Source organism: Anas platyrhynchos, chromosome 10 (genome assembly GCF_047663525.1).
Source record: "Anas platyrhynchos isolate ZD024472 breed Pekin duck chromosome 10, IASCAAS_PekinDuck_T2T, whole genome shotgun sequence".
Lineage (NCBI taxonomy): Eukaryota > Metazoa > Chordata > Aves > Anseriformes > Anatidae > Anas > Anas platyrhynchos.
In genome coordinates this window covers 7,542,092-7,558,024 of record NC_092596.1, presented here as the reverse complement: position 1 = coordinate 7,558,024, position 15,933 = coordinate 7,542,092, and the positions used below count along the sequence as shown (strand labels likewise).

The window sequence follows — 15,933 nt, the reverse complement described above, 5'->3', positions numbered from 1 at the left end:
GGAGTAACTGTCATGGCAAAAGGAGCTGTACTGTTATGAAGAGGTTCTAGTCCAGTTAGCAAATTGCTTTTTCCATCTGTAGAAATGGAAGGTGCTGTTGTGTTAGGGAAGCCTGCTACACTTAGGATTGCTATAGGCATGCGAGGATGCTCATGAACAAAACATGTCGTACTTACAACCTCTTTTTTTTTTGGCTTTGCATAGTTTGAGGGAAAAATAATGAAAATAATTCCCAGGATCATTCGGCCAGGTTCTCACACTGAATTACTTGTGAAACTACACACTACAGGCATTTGGTCTCCATTAAAAAGACAGTTAAGTTTATCAACAAATACAAGGCTATCTGGGGCATGACATAAACAAAACATAATTTGTTAGCAGTTGTTCAGTAGCCTCAAATGAATTCTTTAACACCTTCCTGTAAACTAAAAATACAGTTCAGTTCTTAAACTAAGCTAGAATTTCTGTTCTTTAATTAAGCTTCATATATGATTCGTCTTTACTATTATCCATAACTATTTAAAAGTCCATTGCTGCAACACAGATCTGGAGGAAACTGTTTTAAAAAACATTTTTATGCATAGAAAATGCACTTGTCATCTTAAGGGTGATGTGGGCATTGATACGAAAATTAGCATTAACTGGTTTGGATGCAGCTCAAGGCAAGGGAGGTGTTGCCTTGAGTTTTTCCAAGGGCATTTACAGTTCTTCAATTTGTTCCCAATGGGGTAAAATGTCGTTCCAATTTCCTTAGCTCATCTGTAGTAGCGGTTATTTAATATACCTAACCCTGTTCCCAATACCCCTTTTAGAGACCAGCTAGGGGTAACGAGAACTTGTTGTCCCACATTTTTAACTATATAAGGACCTGTGCTGAAGATGGAAGGATTGAGATTAACATAAGGCTGAATTGGTATGTTCTTTTTTGTATTGATAATTCTGTGCCTCTGTAACCCCAAAAGACAGTCTTGAAGTTCATCCATTCTTAGAGAATCATTCAAACTCCATTCATCTTTGGAAAATATTTTGTTTCCATGTAGACCTAAAATAGAGAGATTTAGGTCCTTTTTGTCTTGAGATGTTCTAGGGCTTGTCCTATACCGTGACAATGCATGGTTAGATGTCTCGGTGAAACACCTCAGCTCCATGCACAACCACAGGAGCTAAATTTCCTTTAAGGCCTGTAATTGCATCAAGGCCAGGGGAAAAGCACAGCATTATTAAACCAAACTGTTGGTTTGCGATTCTCCAGCTGTCCACATGCAGTTCACTCAGGATTCCCGTGAACACGAAAGAAAATAAAATACGCTCAGTTGTATTCAACCGGCAGGGTTAGAAAGAGGGTGAAACAGCAATCTTCGAGTTCCCATGTGTGTGGGATATTTGGGAGTAGTTATTGCTACTGTTAGATGCACAGAAGGCTTTCACTATCTATCTATTGCCGAACATTAGTGATTTTAGCGGGGGGTAAGGGTATGGCTGTTTGTAACAGCCTCAGTTTCACTGTGCCTGAATCCCTTTGATGTGTCGCGAAACTCCACACAGTTCCATCAGGGAGTTTCCACATACGGCCACGCAGTATGTCAAGTCCTAAAATAGCACATGCAGCACCAACTAATACTTCTGCTCCGGTTAATTTTTGTTCCTCTGGCAGCCAGAGTGAATTTTTTTGTGGTGGGGCATTGTGCACCATTGAGCCCGGTGAATTTAACCCTGCGTCAACGCTCAGGGGCTGTGCTGTCTCACGTGTAATTACTGACATTTGGGTCCTGGTGCCACTAAGAAAATTTAACGATATTTGTCGGGGTCCAATGGGAATAGCAATGACAGGGTCAGTGTTCATTAGAGAACCATTGAATTGCTAATACCTGCCGAGCAAGGTGGCTCACTGCCCTCCCCGGGAATAGGAGGTTTTTTGCTGAGTTTCTGCCTCCTCAGTTGGGCTCGGTGCAGAAGTTGCAGTTTCTGTATGGGCTGGGGGCTTTCCGGTTAGGCAATTCTCCCCAGAGTTTTCCCATGCAGTTATAGAGTAATTATGGTCTCCTGGTGTGGTGGTTAAAAATACTCCAGGTCCCCAAAAGTCTCCTGCCTCTTCCTCACTCAACAGGATTCGGTCTCCTCCTTCAAGAGAAACTCGCCACACATAATCAACTTCCAATTCTCCTGACCACCTTGAGAACTTTTCCCATATTTTAACCAACTCTGCTGGTAACCATGAAATTGTTCACGCAGTAGTGCAGATTTCATCATCATCACCATCAATGGTAGTCTCAATTTTAACCAAAGGTCTCAAGAAAATCAATTGAGGTTCAGAATCAGCAATCTTTTTGACATCATCATCAGTGTCAAACCAAAAATCACCATCCCAGCTTTCAGGGTCTGCACGATCTACGATCCCACTTAACCGGAACAGAAGGCTGTATTCTATTGAACAGATGACTAAACCTCTCCAGCAATTGTTTAAGAGGATTATTCTCACCCACAAGTTTATCATTTTCAGTCACAAGTTTGTTATTCTCATTTAAAAGTTTATCCATTCTGATTCCTAATGTTTTTCCTGTCTCCCTTATGAAGGCTGATGACGATTTCAGCACCTCATGCTCTGATTTCAAAGCTGTATGTTCCACATCAGAAATCAGTTTGGGAGCAGGAGTTTCCTTAGTTTCTTGCTGAGCACAAGACAAACGGGCATCTAACACAGCACAAATCACACCTTTACCCTTTCGTTGTCTGATCTTTCGTGAAGCCTGACACTACTCAATGTGCTCTACCACTCCCTCTTGATTTTTCCAAAATTTTTGGGCCCACTCCTTCCCCACCTGGGAAGGGAAACATTTGCATTATTGCAGCAGTTTATCCATAGCAATCCTGCTGACTATGCCAATTTCTCTGTTGCAATAAGGGGTGTAGCCGATTAACCATTACGGGTCCGGTTGGATTCAGGACACTGAACTGTCACCATCACAGATTCACCACTAACGCATTAACTGATATGGGTCTGGTCGGACTCAGAGCACTGAACTACCACGGTCACAGATTCACCAATAACATATAACCACCCTCACTCTAGTCGTGTTCAATGAGAGCTATCACAGCTAGGAACAATGCAGTGAAGTGCGATTTATTACAGCAACAGGTACCCGGGGTCTTTGGATTGCCGGTGATAATTTACTGTCCGCAAAAGCAAGCTAGCACGCATGAAATACACAGGTACACAGCCTGGAAATTAACGCTTTAAAAGGCACAAAGACTCTGTAGAGATTTTTAAGTTTCCATGGAGACACACAGTATAACCAAGTGTTCAAATCTCACCCAAAGGCGTCCCAGTTGGGGACGAAGAGAGGCTCAGTCCATTGACTGAGCCCAGGGGTCAGGATGTCCTCAGGATGGTGTATTCCCTCATGATGATATCTCCCCTGACGGTGGTATCTTCCCTAAGACGGTATCTTCCCTGACATCCCCTCTCTCTTAGGCCAATTTATATTATTTTGTATCTTTCAGCTGGAGCTTGAGTGACCGCAGTCAAGCATATCTGAGTTATGAATGGTGAAAAGTTTTCCCGTCTCCGTTTAAAGGAATAGGCTCCGAGAAATTCAGAGCGTGTGGTCAGTGAGGGGAGGTTGCACCTTGGAGGTGGGTAGCTTTTGGGATGGACGTGTTTTGGTATTATAATGATATTCTAATGAGCAAAAAGTACACTAGGGTACAGCATTTGTCAAAACATGACAGGTCGTTGGCCCAGGGTAGCAAAAAGTACGGCTTATCAGTCTTGGTGTGCACAAGAACAATCTAGTCCCCACCTGGAGATGCCGTGGTGTCTCCACTCCACTCTACGCTCCGTACTGTTCCTCAGAGCCACCATACCAGGTTCCCCCAGCATGATAGCATCTAAGGTTGGAAGCCTAGGGAATGCTCAGGTAATGCAGCTACTCCCTACCCTGAAAGCCTCTTCAATGTTGTACATTTTCTTTAAAATGTGAATGTTAGTTTTATTTTCCTAGTTCCTTTAGGCAATTGCACCACATAATAGGCATTGGAAACTTCATAATATCTTGATTGCAGTTCAGTTTCATTAAAACCCATGATATACATTCAGTATAAGGTCTAATACACCTGCTATTTTTCTCTTCTTTTGAAAAGAAACTGAGCTAGAGTAACAAAAACTCCAAACAAACCCTGCCATTCAGCTATGGAGATCGACAGTGCTTTACTGTAATAGGTCATTTAACCCCAGTGCCTCATTTGTGGCATTACTGGGAGTGACAGTCTGTGTGAGTAGCTGTAGAGCTTCCACCACTCTCTCATTATCAGTAGAGTGGAGTGGTTTGTGTATGTAAAAAGCCATGTAACTGGGATGTGCATTTAATGATAGCACAGAACAGCTCCCTCCTGTCACCTGAATGCCAGCTGCATTTCCAGAAGCATTCCTTTTATGAGCAGGGACATCTCCCAGGACACCTGGCCCCAGCTCAGCACAGCTTCTCATCCTTGCAGATGCAGGTGCACCAGCCCAGGAGGCACCTGGGGCTAAACCAGCAGCGCTGGAGCAGGAAAGGACTCTGTTGTTCTGGGGTGGAGGCGAAAAAAGGGGAAGCATCTGCGAGTCCCCTGCCAGAACCACACTGAAGGAGCGTTCGCTCCCGCTCCAGTCCTGCCTGGCATGGCAAGAGCAAAGGCACGTGGATGGGCTGGAAAGCTCAACACGTGGGTGGATCTGTCTACACCCAAATGCCTGGAGACAATTCTTGGGTGACACAGAAGCAGCTGTTACGAGAAACCCATGAGAGATTATGGAGGCAGCTGAGCTGTGTAAATATTAACAACATTAGAGCTGCCCAGAATGTCCTACTCCAACGAGAAACTTTCTCTGTGCCCCAAGTGCATGGGGTGCGCTGGCAGCGGCTGCTGCAACACTGCAGGCAGTGGGGCAGGGAGCACTAGGGTGGCACTCCAGCAGGACAGACACACAGAGCAGCACCGGGAGAACCCAAACTGCAAAATAACCAGGGAAAGGGAGTAAAGAGAGTGCTCCAGCGCTCCTCGGCAGCATTACCCTGTGCTCCCTGTGCCGGGAGGGGATGCTGGCACCTCGGGCGCCCTTCTGCCTTTCAGGGGAAGCGGGGACAGGCCCGGGGGGGATGTTGCCACCTGATGCTAGCGCAGCTCCAGCTCTGCAGGGCAGGGAGGCAGCGGGGCACAGCTCGGCTCGTTCCTTTGCCCCATCTCAAGCAGCAACAGGAAATCCAGGAGCTCTGTGAAATGACAGGGAGGGAGAGAGAGAGAGAGAGTGAAGTCCCCTTGCCTGGTGACGTCTCTCCTTCCTCTTTTTTTTTTTTTTCCTGTCCCTATAAAGAATCCCGGGCTCGTATCAAACTTCCCAGCCAAGGCAAAGCGGACCCGGAGGGGTGGGGGAGAAGGAGGAGGAGAAGCCCCTGGGCGGGCTGCGGCCATGCCCGAGCCCCTCGGGGCGTCCCCCGGCAGGTGACGGGACGGGACCAGGGGCTCGGCCCCGCCGCACCTGCGCCCCCATCCCGGCGGCCGCCTCAGCCCCAGCTCCAGGCGAGCTCGCCGACCGCAGGAAACTTTATTATTATTATTATTTTATTATTATTTTTGTTTTTTTTGGGGGGGTCCAGGTTTTCGGGGTGTTACAGTAACCCCTCGCGTTACTCCGCGCCGTCACTGCCTCCCACCCCCCTGAATTAACAAAACAAAACAAAACGAGGAATAAAGTTATCCCGGATCTCCAAACGACCAAACAAAACTTTTAAAAAACCTGCACCTCGGGAAGAAAAGACGGCGAGAACCAGCCCCGCGGCGCCAGGATGAGGCGGTGACCGGCAGCGGCAACTCGCTGCCCGCCGCGCTCTGCCCCTCCCGCCCCGCTCCGGCCAAGCTCTCCGCCCGGCCATGGCCCCCCGGCCCAGCGCCGCCACGGCCGCCTGCGCCCTGCTGCTGCTGCTGACGCCCGGTAAGAGCCCGAGGTCCCCGGGACGAGCCCCCCGGAGGGCTCCGGGACGCGGCCGGGACCGGAGGCGCCCGGCGCCGCCTCAGGGAGCGGGCGGACGGGCGCCAGGGGGCGCCGCGGGGTCTCCCCGGGAGCGGGCGAGGGGCGCTGCCCGGCTCCCCTGAGGGGAGCTGGGGGGGCTTGGTGGGGTTGGGGGGGGGGGTGTAAGTTTTGGGGGGAGGCTGCGGGGTTTGGGGGTCTCTGTGGGGGTTGGGGAGCCCAGGGGTAACGCAGAGGGTTTGGCGTTTCGGCTGTGCTCGGTGAAGTTACTCCGTTGGCACGTGCTGGGTGAGGGGGTGAGGTGCTAGGTAGCTTCTGAAGGCAGATCCCCGCGAGTTTTGTTGGGTGGTGGATGGGTTTCCCAGGGTGCTCAGCACGTTACAAGCCTTTTGGGGGTTAGTTTCATGAGGTGGACACGCTGAAGCATCCTTGGTTTTCTTGGCTCCACTCGTAGATGGGTTCCTTCTGCAGAAACGCCCCCAGGCTGGCTGCAAGGTGCTAGCCCAGGGCATTTCACATATCCCCTACAGCATCCTCCCCACAGCTCCCTGCACAATAAGCAGTTATCCTCAGGTCGTGCTGCAAACTGCCTGTCCAGCTTTTCCTGAAAAAAAATAAATAAATGCCACCACAAATGGTGCAGGCCAAAGAGCCCTCCATGGCCGGCACTCTGGTGACCCTCGGTCCGAGTGCCCCAGTAAGGCTGGTGCCGTGGTCCCATGCCGCACGGGACACCAGGAGCTGCACCCTGAGGTGCACCTGGTGGGGAACAGGGAGCCTGTGTATCCTTGAGGGGTCCTCTAATTGCTCCACCTGGCCAACATGCATGTGTTAACTGGCAGTTAATGCACAGGCTGGAAGGGCTGCCCGTAGAAGGTACGTTACCAGAAATCCAGCCTGGAGCTTCACAAAGGCATAAATAAATCCCCACAGACTTCTGCGGATCGGAGGGAGATGAGGGCGAGTGTTGGGCAGAAGGGAGAAAGCACCTCTTGCCGCAAGTGCTCCTGAAGTGGAGCATGGTGCAGTGGCACCCCAGTGGCTGGGTGAAAAGGTTGGGTAGAGATGGTACCCACACTGCAGTGCCACCTTGGTTCTTCACTTACCAGCACTGCTTTCCTGGCACTTTTGGTGCTAACAGCTTTGGAAGTTGGTCCAGGCTCACCTTCTCATCAGTGCCTGGCAGAGAGAAGGCAATGTGTGCATCCAGTGAGAAGGAAAGGAAGACAGGCACATCGCTGACTGTCCCTGTAGGCAAAGGCTCATGATGGATTTGGAAGCAGCATTATGGCTGTCAGACCTTTGTCCATCATTAGGAAAAGAATCTGTTAGCACAGTGTCTGTGTGCCCTAATTAGGCTGGAAGCCAAACTGAAACAGGGCCAGGAAGTCGGAGGATTCTGGATAGCACTGATGTTAGTGAGGTATTAACTCCTCAGTCACCTTTCCCTCAAAGTTCATCTCCAGCGGTGAATTTAATCAAACTTTGTTTGACCTCCCAAGGGACAAGAGGCATGGATCTGTCCTGCAGGCTGTAGGTTAAGCCTCCTCTGGGATCTTTCTGGTCAAAGTTAGGCAGAGTTACGCTGAAGAACTTGAATCTGATTCAAACCCAAACATCTAAAAGGCAGACAGATGATTTTGCAACGGTGAAAGACATTGCCCCTGAGGTGCTGAGTGAGGGCAGTGCAGCTGCCCAGCCCCAGGGGCACCTTCCTGGGCAGGACTTTCCAGGCAGCCAAGAGAAAGGGAACACTCGTGGCCCTTACCAAACCTCAGCAAGGGAGCTGGAGTGCCCTCTCCTTCTGTATCAGTGGTTGCAGCTGCTGTGTCGTTATGTCCTGCTTTGCAACTCAGCAGATCCCCTACGTGGGCCAGGGATACGAGAGGACAGAAGTTGTCCATAGCTGTAAAACTGATCCAGATCAATGGGTGGTCTCCTTCAGAGAACTCGGTGCAAGGAGGATCATTCGCTCCGTGTCCACGTTTAGCAGGGAGGAGAGACCGTGCAAACTTCATCCCAACAAATTCCTGCCCCATCTTAAAATGTAGCTTCAAAATATTTCATGTGTCTTTAAATTTCCTAAGACAGTTCCACAGGTATCATGAAATATCTGCTTTCTTTTCGTTTATTACAGAGCTTATTTCAAACTCTTTCTTGTACTAGTTAGGGGCTTTCTGCTAAAAACTTTTTACATAGTAATAATAGTTGTGGAGATGCCGACAGCTGGCACAAGTTCTAGGTAGGCCTTTAAAAAAAACATCTGAAAAGAATTATTGACACTGGCAGTACCTTCCGTAGTGTCTTTCGCTCCTTGATATTATTATCAAAAAGTTTTTAATATATACGCTTTCCAAATAACTTTTCCGGTATTGGAAGAAACACGGTAATTGCAATGACGTAACACTGGAAAACTAACAAGATTCGAGAATTAAAATTAGGTCCTGCCTGATCCCTTTGACACTGAAGCCAGTTTGGAATTTAACATTTTTTGTTTGTTTCATTTTGCAACTTCTTCTGCAAACAGACCTACAAATGTACCAGGAAAGGCAATTTAGCTTACTAACAGATGCATTTCAAATGTGCCACATGTCAAGAGCTAATCAAAAGCTTCAGGAGCTCAGAACCCTGCCAGCTTGCCAGCGAGGGTGCCCACCGCATGTAGCCAGAAGGACTGCGGAGCCGGCGGCGCGCTGTTGCGAAGGCAGAGGCATTCAGGGTGTGCTTCTGCCTTCCTCTGAGGCAGCCAGTGCTGGGAAGTGGAGGATTGGATAGCCGACAATATGGGCTGCTGATCGGTTCTAGTAAACCAAAAATGTGTCTCTTAATTGGTGTTATTTCTAAACATTTGCTTTACTGTGGGAAAATGTTATAAAAAGCAAAGGAGACTTTTTATAAGATTGTGATATATGAGCTTCTCTGCCTGAAGCTGCCACTTTCAAAACCAACTGGAAATCTCTTACACTAATTCATCTATTTAAGGCAAGGAAAAAAATGCAAAGTATTTCTGAATACTCCCTGAGCTTCTAAAAACCAGCATCGTACCCAAAAGAATACTGAGAATACAAACCAGATTGTTTGTTGAAGGTTTCTGTTACAAGAACTTAACATATCTTCTTTTAAAATTTCAAAAATATTTATCTGCACACGTTTCCCCTTTGGTCTGCCAATACACATGAATCTAAATAAGAGCAGCAGTGTACATTTGAGTGGTCTCTACTCTTTTGTATGGTCTCTGAATTGCTCGCAAAGCAGTAGTTCAACCCAACTCAGTCTGAAGTAATCCATTGAGTCGGGCTGTATTTACAATATGTGTATTGCCGGCAGGTTACCTTATTGCAAAAGGTTTCCAACAAGCACAAGAGATTTCTTAGGTACAGTCAGTGGTACGTGAGCTGCCTCTTTTTGTAAGTTTGTCCTCCAAACTGCCAGCATGGTTTGAAGGAGGGTGAAAGTCTGCCTTATGCTGCATACGCTCAGAGATGAAACGTGCCTTTTGCTTCCAAAGACATTTGCAAAGCATATGCAGCAAGGGTCACTTGATCATCAGCAAAGGACAGGATGAACAGAGGAGCTGCTTTCAGCTTACGTAGCAAAACAGTTTTGGGGGCAGCAGCAGCAACCTGCATTTTTTAAAACTACACAGGAAATTTCCAGGAGGCAGCGTTTGACTTTCACAGAGAGTATGAGAAGGACACTGAAGCTTAGCAGCCCTGCCGAAGTTCTTGTGCTTACTCCCTCTCATCTCCCTTGCTCCACCTTTCCTTTTTTCTCTAGACCAGCCTGATGTCACTGGAATGGGAAATTACGAGTGGAAGCAATTAAAGGATATTCAGAATATCTAAACAACAGCCAGGAGCAAAATAGATGTGTCCCAAGTGTTTTCCTTCAGAAAGCAGCTCGAATGACTGACGGGACACAAAGGCTGCTGGGTGCCAGTCGAGGCATTTTGGTTCTCACCTTCGGGCAGAGCATCTAGCTGTACTCCACCACATGGCCAGAAAAGCTGGCTACATAAACAAGAGGGCATAAAACGTGTGCAACAGAGAACTGATCTCCTGGGTTAGGCACTTCTTTAATTTTTCTTGTTAAGGCCACTGAGAAAATAGGAGAACCTGCCAAAATCAGCCAGTCAAGGTTATTATCTGGAAATGGCATTTAATATAAGCACACGCTTGAAGGCTGCCCCAGGGAGCAGAACTTTAGCAGCAGAGAGCTTGCAATCACCAGGAGCAAGCCAAGATTAGAAGAAATCATGTGAAGAGAGGCTTTCTGTATAGGAGTTGTGATCTTAGGGGCTTGCCCGTGAGCCATTTGCTTCAAGTGAGAAAGGAGGAAGGTTCAAAGAAGGTAGGGAGCCTGATCTCATGAGCCTGTGATGAACAAAACTGCTTGCTGCCCATTTTGTTCAAGCTCCACACTGCCCGAGTGCTGCACCCACTTGCGTGGGGAACCCCGGCCCACCCGAAACCAGGTATCAGCACACATCCAGAACTGAACTAGGTAAATCTGGTGACCTGGCCGGACCTCCTGCATTCTCCAGTAACGGGAATAGGAAGCTGGAAAGAATCTCCAGTCCCGTGCCCACTCCACAGAGCTGAATCTGGGCTTTTCTCTGCCGTCCTTGAGGCAGGCTGTGCAGCACATGCGGCCACAACCAGCACTGCCCCGTGTGCCCCGGAGGGACCATCTCAGCTTTTTGCTTTCAGAGGTTTGGGAAACTGCATGCAATGAATCCACATATTGAGGGCAGCTGAGCCAGTGCCCCGTGCAGTTGTTAGCTTTGCATTAGGCAGTCGCTAACAGTTTCATACAGCTATGTACTCTGGTGGGGAGTGAGTCTGTGAACCATTTTATGATGGATAGTGAGTAGATGTGTGAACTGTTTTACAAGGCAGCCCAACGCCCTCATCCCCAAGTCCTTGGATTAGCCTGTCTTTACAGCACATACTTTTTGTCCTCACTACATCCTACACCCCTCTCCTGCTCACTCCCCCCTTTCCTGGATGTCTCCTAAACTCCCCTCAGGGCTCAGGATTCCTCGAATTTTTACATTAGAAAAAGTCTGGAGGAATTTCTCAGCTCTAGAGGTCTGCACAGTCTCTCTTCCCTGTACCAAAATCAATTTTGCCTTTACATGGTGCCTGGTGCAGAGTTAGCCAAGCCAGGGTCTGAGACCTGCAGCCAAATCCCTGGTGTTCTGCAAGCAGACACACCAAGTCTTCATGCTGAACTCAACTTTTGAAGGGCAATTTTTTCAAGCCTCCCCCCCCAGTATCCACAAACGTAAAAAGAGTCACAGCTAGTGCATGGTGCGTGTGCAACCAGCGTTCGGGGCTTTCATTGCGGCTCTAAGCTGCAAAGCTTTCAGCACTGAAAAGGAATCTTAGACATCAGTGGGTAAGAAGGAAAGGACCTCTTCTAACCCTTCAAACGAGGCAAGGCCAAACAAGCCTATTTTCCTTTGTGCCCTGCTGAGAATGGCAAAAGCATATGCTCCCTGAGATTTCAAAATTCAGCCAAAAACTGGACTCAGGACCAGAATGTAAAGGAAATATATGGACCAGCCTTCTATTTTCAGACCACTTGCCTTTGTCTTTTGCATTTCCACATAGGTTTCCTTAGATCTTCCTGTGTTTTTCTGAACTGTGGGAACACGATTGCCAAGGAAGTAGAGAGGGGAGTTTTCAGTCCTTCTGGGATTGTTCTTGATTTGAGGGTCAAGGAAGCTTGACCTAGTCATTACCTGTTCCATTTTTTAAAAAATCTCCATGAATTTAAAACACTGCAGTCAAAATCTTTGCTTCCTTAGAGCCCACAGCTCAGAAATTACACACCTTAAATTCTTCCTTATAGATACCCTAAGGTCAGTCTGCAGAAAAAGCAGCAATCTCCACGGGGCGACTCTGCCCACTCCTCCCTAGCTGTGGGTAAACTGGGACAGCCCCTGTCACTGACTGGGGATATGTCACACAAACACACACACACAAACAGCTATCCTGTGAGGGATTCATCCTGTTTGCCATTAACCCATACCTCATTAGCTGAAATTAGCGCTGAATACAATAATTTGGGAGTTGAAGCTATTTTCTCCTTGTCTCCAGAAGCCTGCAGCTGGTGATACGGGCACGGAGCCTCCTTAGTATCCCAGTCCTGATCCTAGATTCCCTCACTGCTACTGAGAAGGGCTTGCTTTGGCTCTTTGTAGCCACAGGGATCATCCTGAAAGCTGATACCAAGCCTGGACTTCCCGAATTTGGGGGTTTGGTTGCGCAGGGGCTGCCGTTTCAGGCCTTTAATGTGCGGATGCCTACGACAGCGTGTCCTCCAGGAGTTATAAAAAGTGTTTTTCCCCTCTGCTTCTTCACTTGTTCTTCCAGCTGCCTGAAGCTGCCTCCCCGAGGGGCTGTAACACATGCCCACACAGTAGCATTTGGAAACCCTTCTTGTGGGCAATCCTAATTACAGTACGCCTTCATACAGGAAATGGCTGTTGGAAGAGATTGCCCAGAGCCCTGAACAGGAAGACGTATGCAACTGTGTTTGAAAGGAGGGAAGTAAGGCACAGTGGATTATCACTTGCAAGCCTCAAGGTCCCTGTCTTTCCTTGCAGAAAAATAAATCCCACAGGTGCAGTGTTGTCCAGCTGAAGGTACAGCTCCTCTCTCCACGCAGCCCCCCCTCTCCATTCGCTGCAAATTAACTCCATCAGCGCTAATTTGCAAAGATAAGGGAAAGGACTTCATGCACAGCCACTGCTTAAAGCCCAGGTACTGCTTTGCTCCTCAGCCCACGAGGGATATCAGAGCTCCTAATGCAGCGCCCAGGTGTGGGAGAAATGCTTTTCCCAGACCCCTTGGTAGGTGTACACCAGGCGAGGAAGTTGTAGCAGCTCTTGCTGCATGACACAGGGGGACAGAGAGCTAAACAGCAAATCTGGCTAGCTTTTAACTATTTGTACTCTTACAATTAAAGGGTGATTCAAGTGAATGGAAACGATGATGTCACCCCGAGAACCTTTTAAACACAATTTAAGCTATTACATGGTGTGAAGCAGAGAGAATCAGCTAAACTTTTAGCCTGCCACATTTTTTCTCTACAAACGGATGATGTCTGGGTTATTTTCATTTCGTGTTCGTGCACTTGGGTCGATCTTTGCTCTCCGTTACACAGGTTTAAAGCTGAACACAATAGCCTGTCTTTGAATTTGCCTTTCTGTGACCAAGAACATTTATTTTACTTCGGTTGGTTTTACATTTGTGGTAGGATCTGAGTGAGAAGAGAACTGGCTGAAAGCTGCTCTCTTGCCGCATGCTTGATAGAGGTGGAGATTTCACTGATCTTGTTGGCAAATCCCAATTCGTTTTGGAAGTGAAAAATCGCAGTGAGAAAGCTCAGTACCCCGCTGGCTCTCTAAGAAGAGGGAAAGCCAGTGGGTGGCCCTGCCCCTAGGCTGCAGCACCGGTGGCCTCGGGGCCAGCCACCCCGGCTGCTGTTCGTGGGGCCGCGCGTGCGCTCGCTTGGCGTTTATTTTGGCCCTGAAGGTCCCGTTCCGCTAAGCCTCCCGGAGGTTCTCGTGCTTAAAAACAACTTTTCCTCAATCTTGGCAAATCTCCTGTTGAGTAACGATGGAGTAAGAACTCAGGGAAGAGAGCGGGGCTTGGCCCAATCGGAATCACCAGAGAGGGTGATTAATCTCCAGAACCCTACGTCAGCGTGAACCCAGCACAGCGTGTGATGGGGAGGGATTGCCTGGGGCAGAGCCTCCTTTGGCTACGGTCTCAGTGCAGTTGGCCCATCGCACTTTGAAAGACAGCCGCGTGTTTCTCACAGCTCATCATCCTACTCAGCGAAGGCTTTTCCAAATACAATGACACCATGGGTCTCTGGGAAAGTCAGGGCTGGTTGTTACCACGAAGCCACTAATGATCCCGTTAACAGTTTTATTACTTAATCCACCAATATATCAGGTTCTAACTCTGTCCAGAAAGACAAAACACGTCTTCGGTGTGATGTATTTATAGGCTTGGAATTGCTCTGAATTTCTAGGCTGTGCTCACACGTGGACCATTTTCTCATGGCTTTTGCACCATGTCAGATAAACACGGGTGGCTCCATTACCTGGCTCGCTGTGGCGTGCTGCATTTCGCCACATGTGAAATGCAGCTCTTCCTGGGCAACATCACCCGCCCCGATGAAAGGGAGGTACAGGCCAAAACCAAAAGGGCCGCTATGGCATGGCTGCTGGGATGAAGGAGCTGCCTGGGCAAGGTGAGTTCAGGAGCGAGCAGGATGCTGAAGGGGATGTCGGAGGTTTCCCCCATCTGGCTCCAGATGCAAATCCCCACCAGGAAATGTTGTCCTTACATTTGAAGAAGGATGTATACACGTCTGATTTAGTCTTAGCATTATGGAGACACGGGACTATTTGGGGATACTGTCCAATCTATACTCCTTTCAACTAAAAAGACCGACAGATGTGGTTATTCGTGTCCTAAGGCCTGTACCAGGTGAACATTCTGGGAAGAGAACAAGGGACTAGAAACCCCTTAGGGGGTTCAGCAGTTTGGGCTTTCACAATGTATTCGTTGCAGCGTGATCTTTATTCCAAGGCTAAACACATTTGTTATAAATTAGCCACATACTCTGCCTTTTTTATGGTTCTCTACTTTGCATTTGAAATGTGATGTTCAAGCCTGCATGGTGCAACACCATTATTAATTTCAGTTAATAAACCATGACGTAGCGTGCCTTCCTCTGGTTCCTGAAGTTGATCTCTCTGTACGTTTGTGCATAACTGTGGTTGTTATTAACATTCAATTGCTAACTTTTCTTTCCTAATGTACTATCCAGAGCGTCAGAGCTGGTAAACAATATCAAACAGGGCAGGCAGCCACAAACAGGCACTACGACATCCCACAAGTCTACGAGCACAGACTAATGCTCCCAAGAGAAAGGCTCTCCTTTCCTCATCCCAAGAATATGTGCCACAATTTGTTTTAACATTCTTCATGACGGTATCTTCAGCTTTCTCGAGAGTTTCTGGCACAAGGACAAAAGAAGGGGAAAGGAGACAGTTTTGTCTGGGTATAAATCTCAGTTTTCATTTGCCAAACTCGTCCTGCACTTTTGAGAAAATCAGGGCAGAGGAGCTGAAAAATCCGTGCTCAAAGTGGGATTAGGGGAAAAGCTAAAACTGAACTACTTTTGATTCCCATGGAGGAGAGTTTGCGTAGCTCTTCCACTGTACTATATCACAGTATCACTGTTCAAAATGTTCACGTAGACTTTTAAATGCTACATGGATTTGTGGCTGGTCATTGAGCAACGCAACTTTTTCTGCCTTTCTGTCTGCCTCTGACTGGGATGTCCCTCAGTGAGACCGCCTGAGCTAAGAATTTCAGTCTAAACATCTTCCTGGTGTAACAGAAATTTTATATCTAAAAATCTTGTTTTCAAGATAGTTTACATTAAAAAGATTAAGGTGTCTTTCAGCAACAGGCAGCTATTGCTTGGGAAAAGAGGAATAATCACTGCAAGAGAAATGACTGGGCAGAATCAATTACGCCAGAAATACGAGACAAAAAGCTGACAGCGTGAACCTCTTACCAGCATAAATCAAATCCATTTGTAAAGGCAACGAGTTGTCGCAGGGTCTGCAAGTGCATGTGACAGAAATGTGCCCCGGATAGCTCGCCTTGCCTCTGCAGTACTGCAGAACGTCCTTTAGGGGCTGGTCTGCTGCAGAGAAAAGCCACTGAAGTTTTTCTCCTTGTGCAGTGGCAGAGGGATGCGCAAACAGCAGTGATGCAGTCACCTCCCCTCCTCCTCCTCCTCACACAGCTTCTCCTTCCCTGGGTCACACCTGGCACAACCGCGCTGTGCACCTGAGAAGATGGAAACCACCAGCGTTGAGAACAAGCTCT

At 47.9% G+C, this 15,933-nt stretch overlaps 1 protein-coding gene across 2 annotated transcripts in view; it reads left to right on the top strand.

Annotated features, from left to right (window-relative positions):
- Positions 1–5,364: 5,364 nt before the first annotated feature.
- Positions 5,365–15,933, top strand: part of LOC101797327 (vascular endothelial growth factor receptor kdr-like) — a 131,562-nt gene continuing 120,993 nt past the window's right edge. For both annotated transcript variants that reach the window (XM_027465515.3, XM_027465514.3), the window contains exon 1: positions 5,365–5,971. In XM_027465515.3, coding sequence (XP_027321316.3) covers positions 5,911–5,971 — 61 coding nt within the window. In that variant the 5' untranslated portion in view covers positions 5,365–5,910. The remainder of the gene's footprint in view (positions 5,972–15,933) is intronic.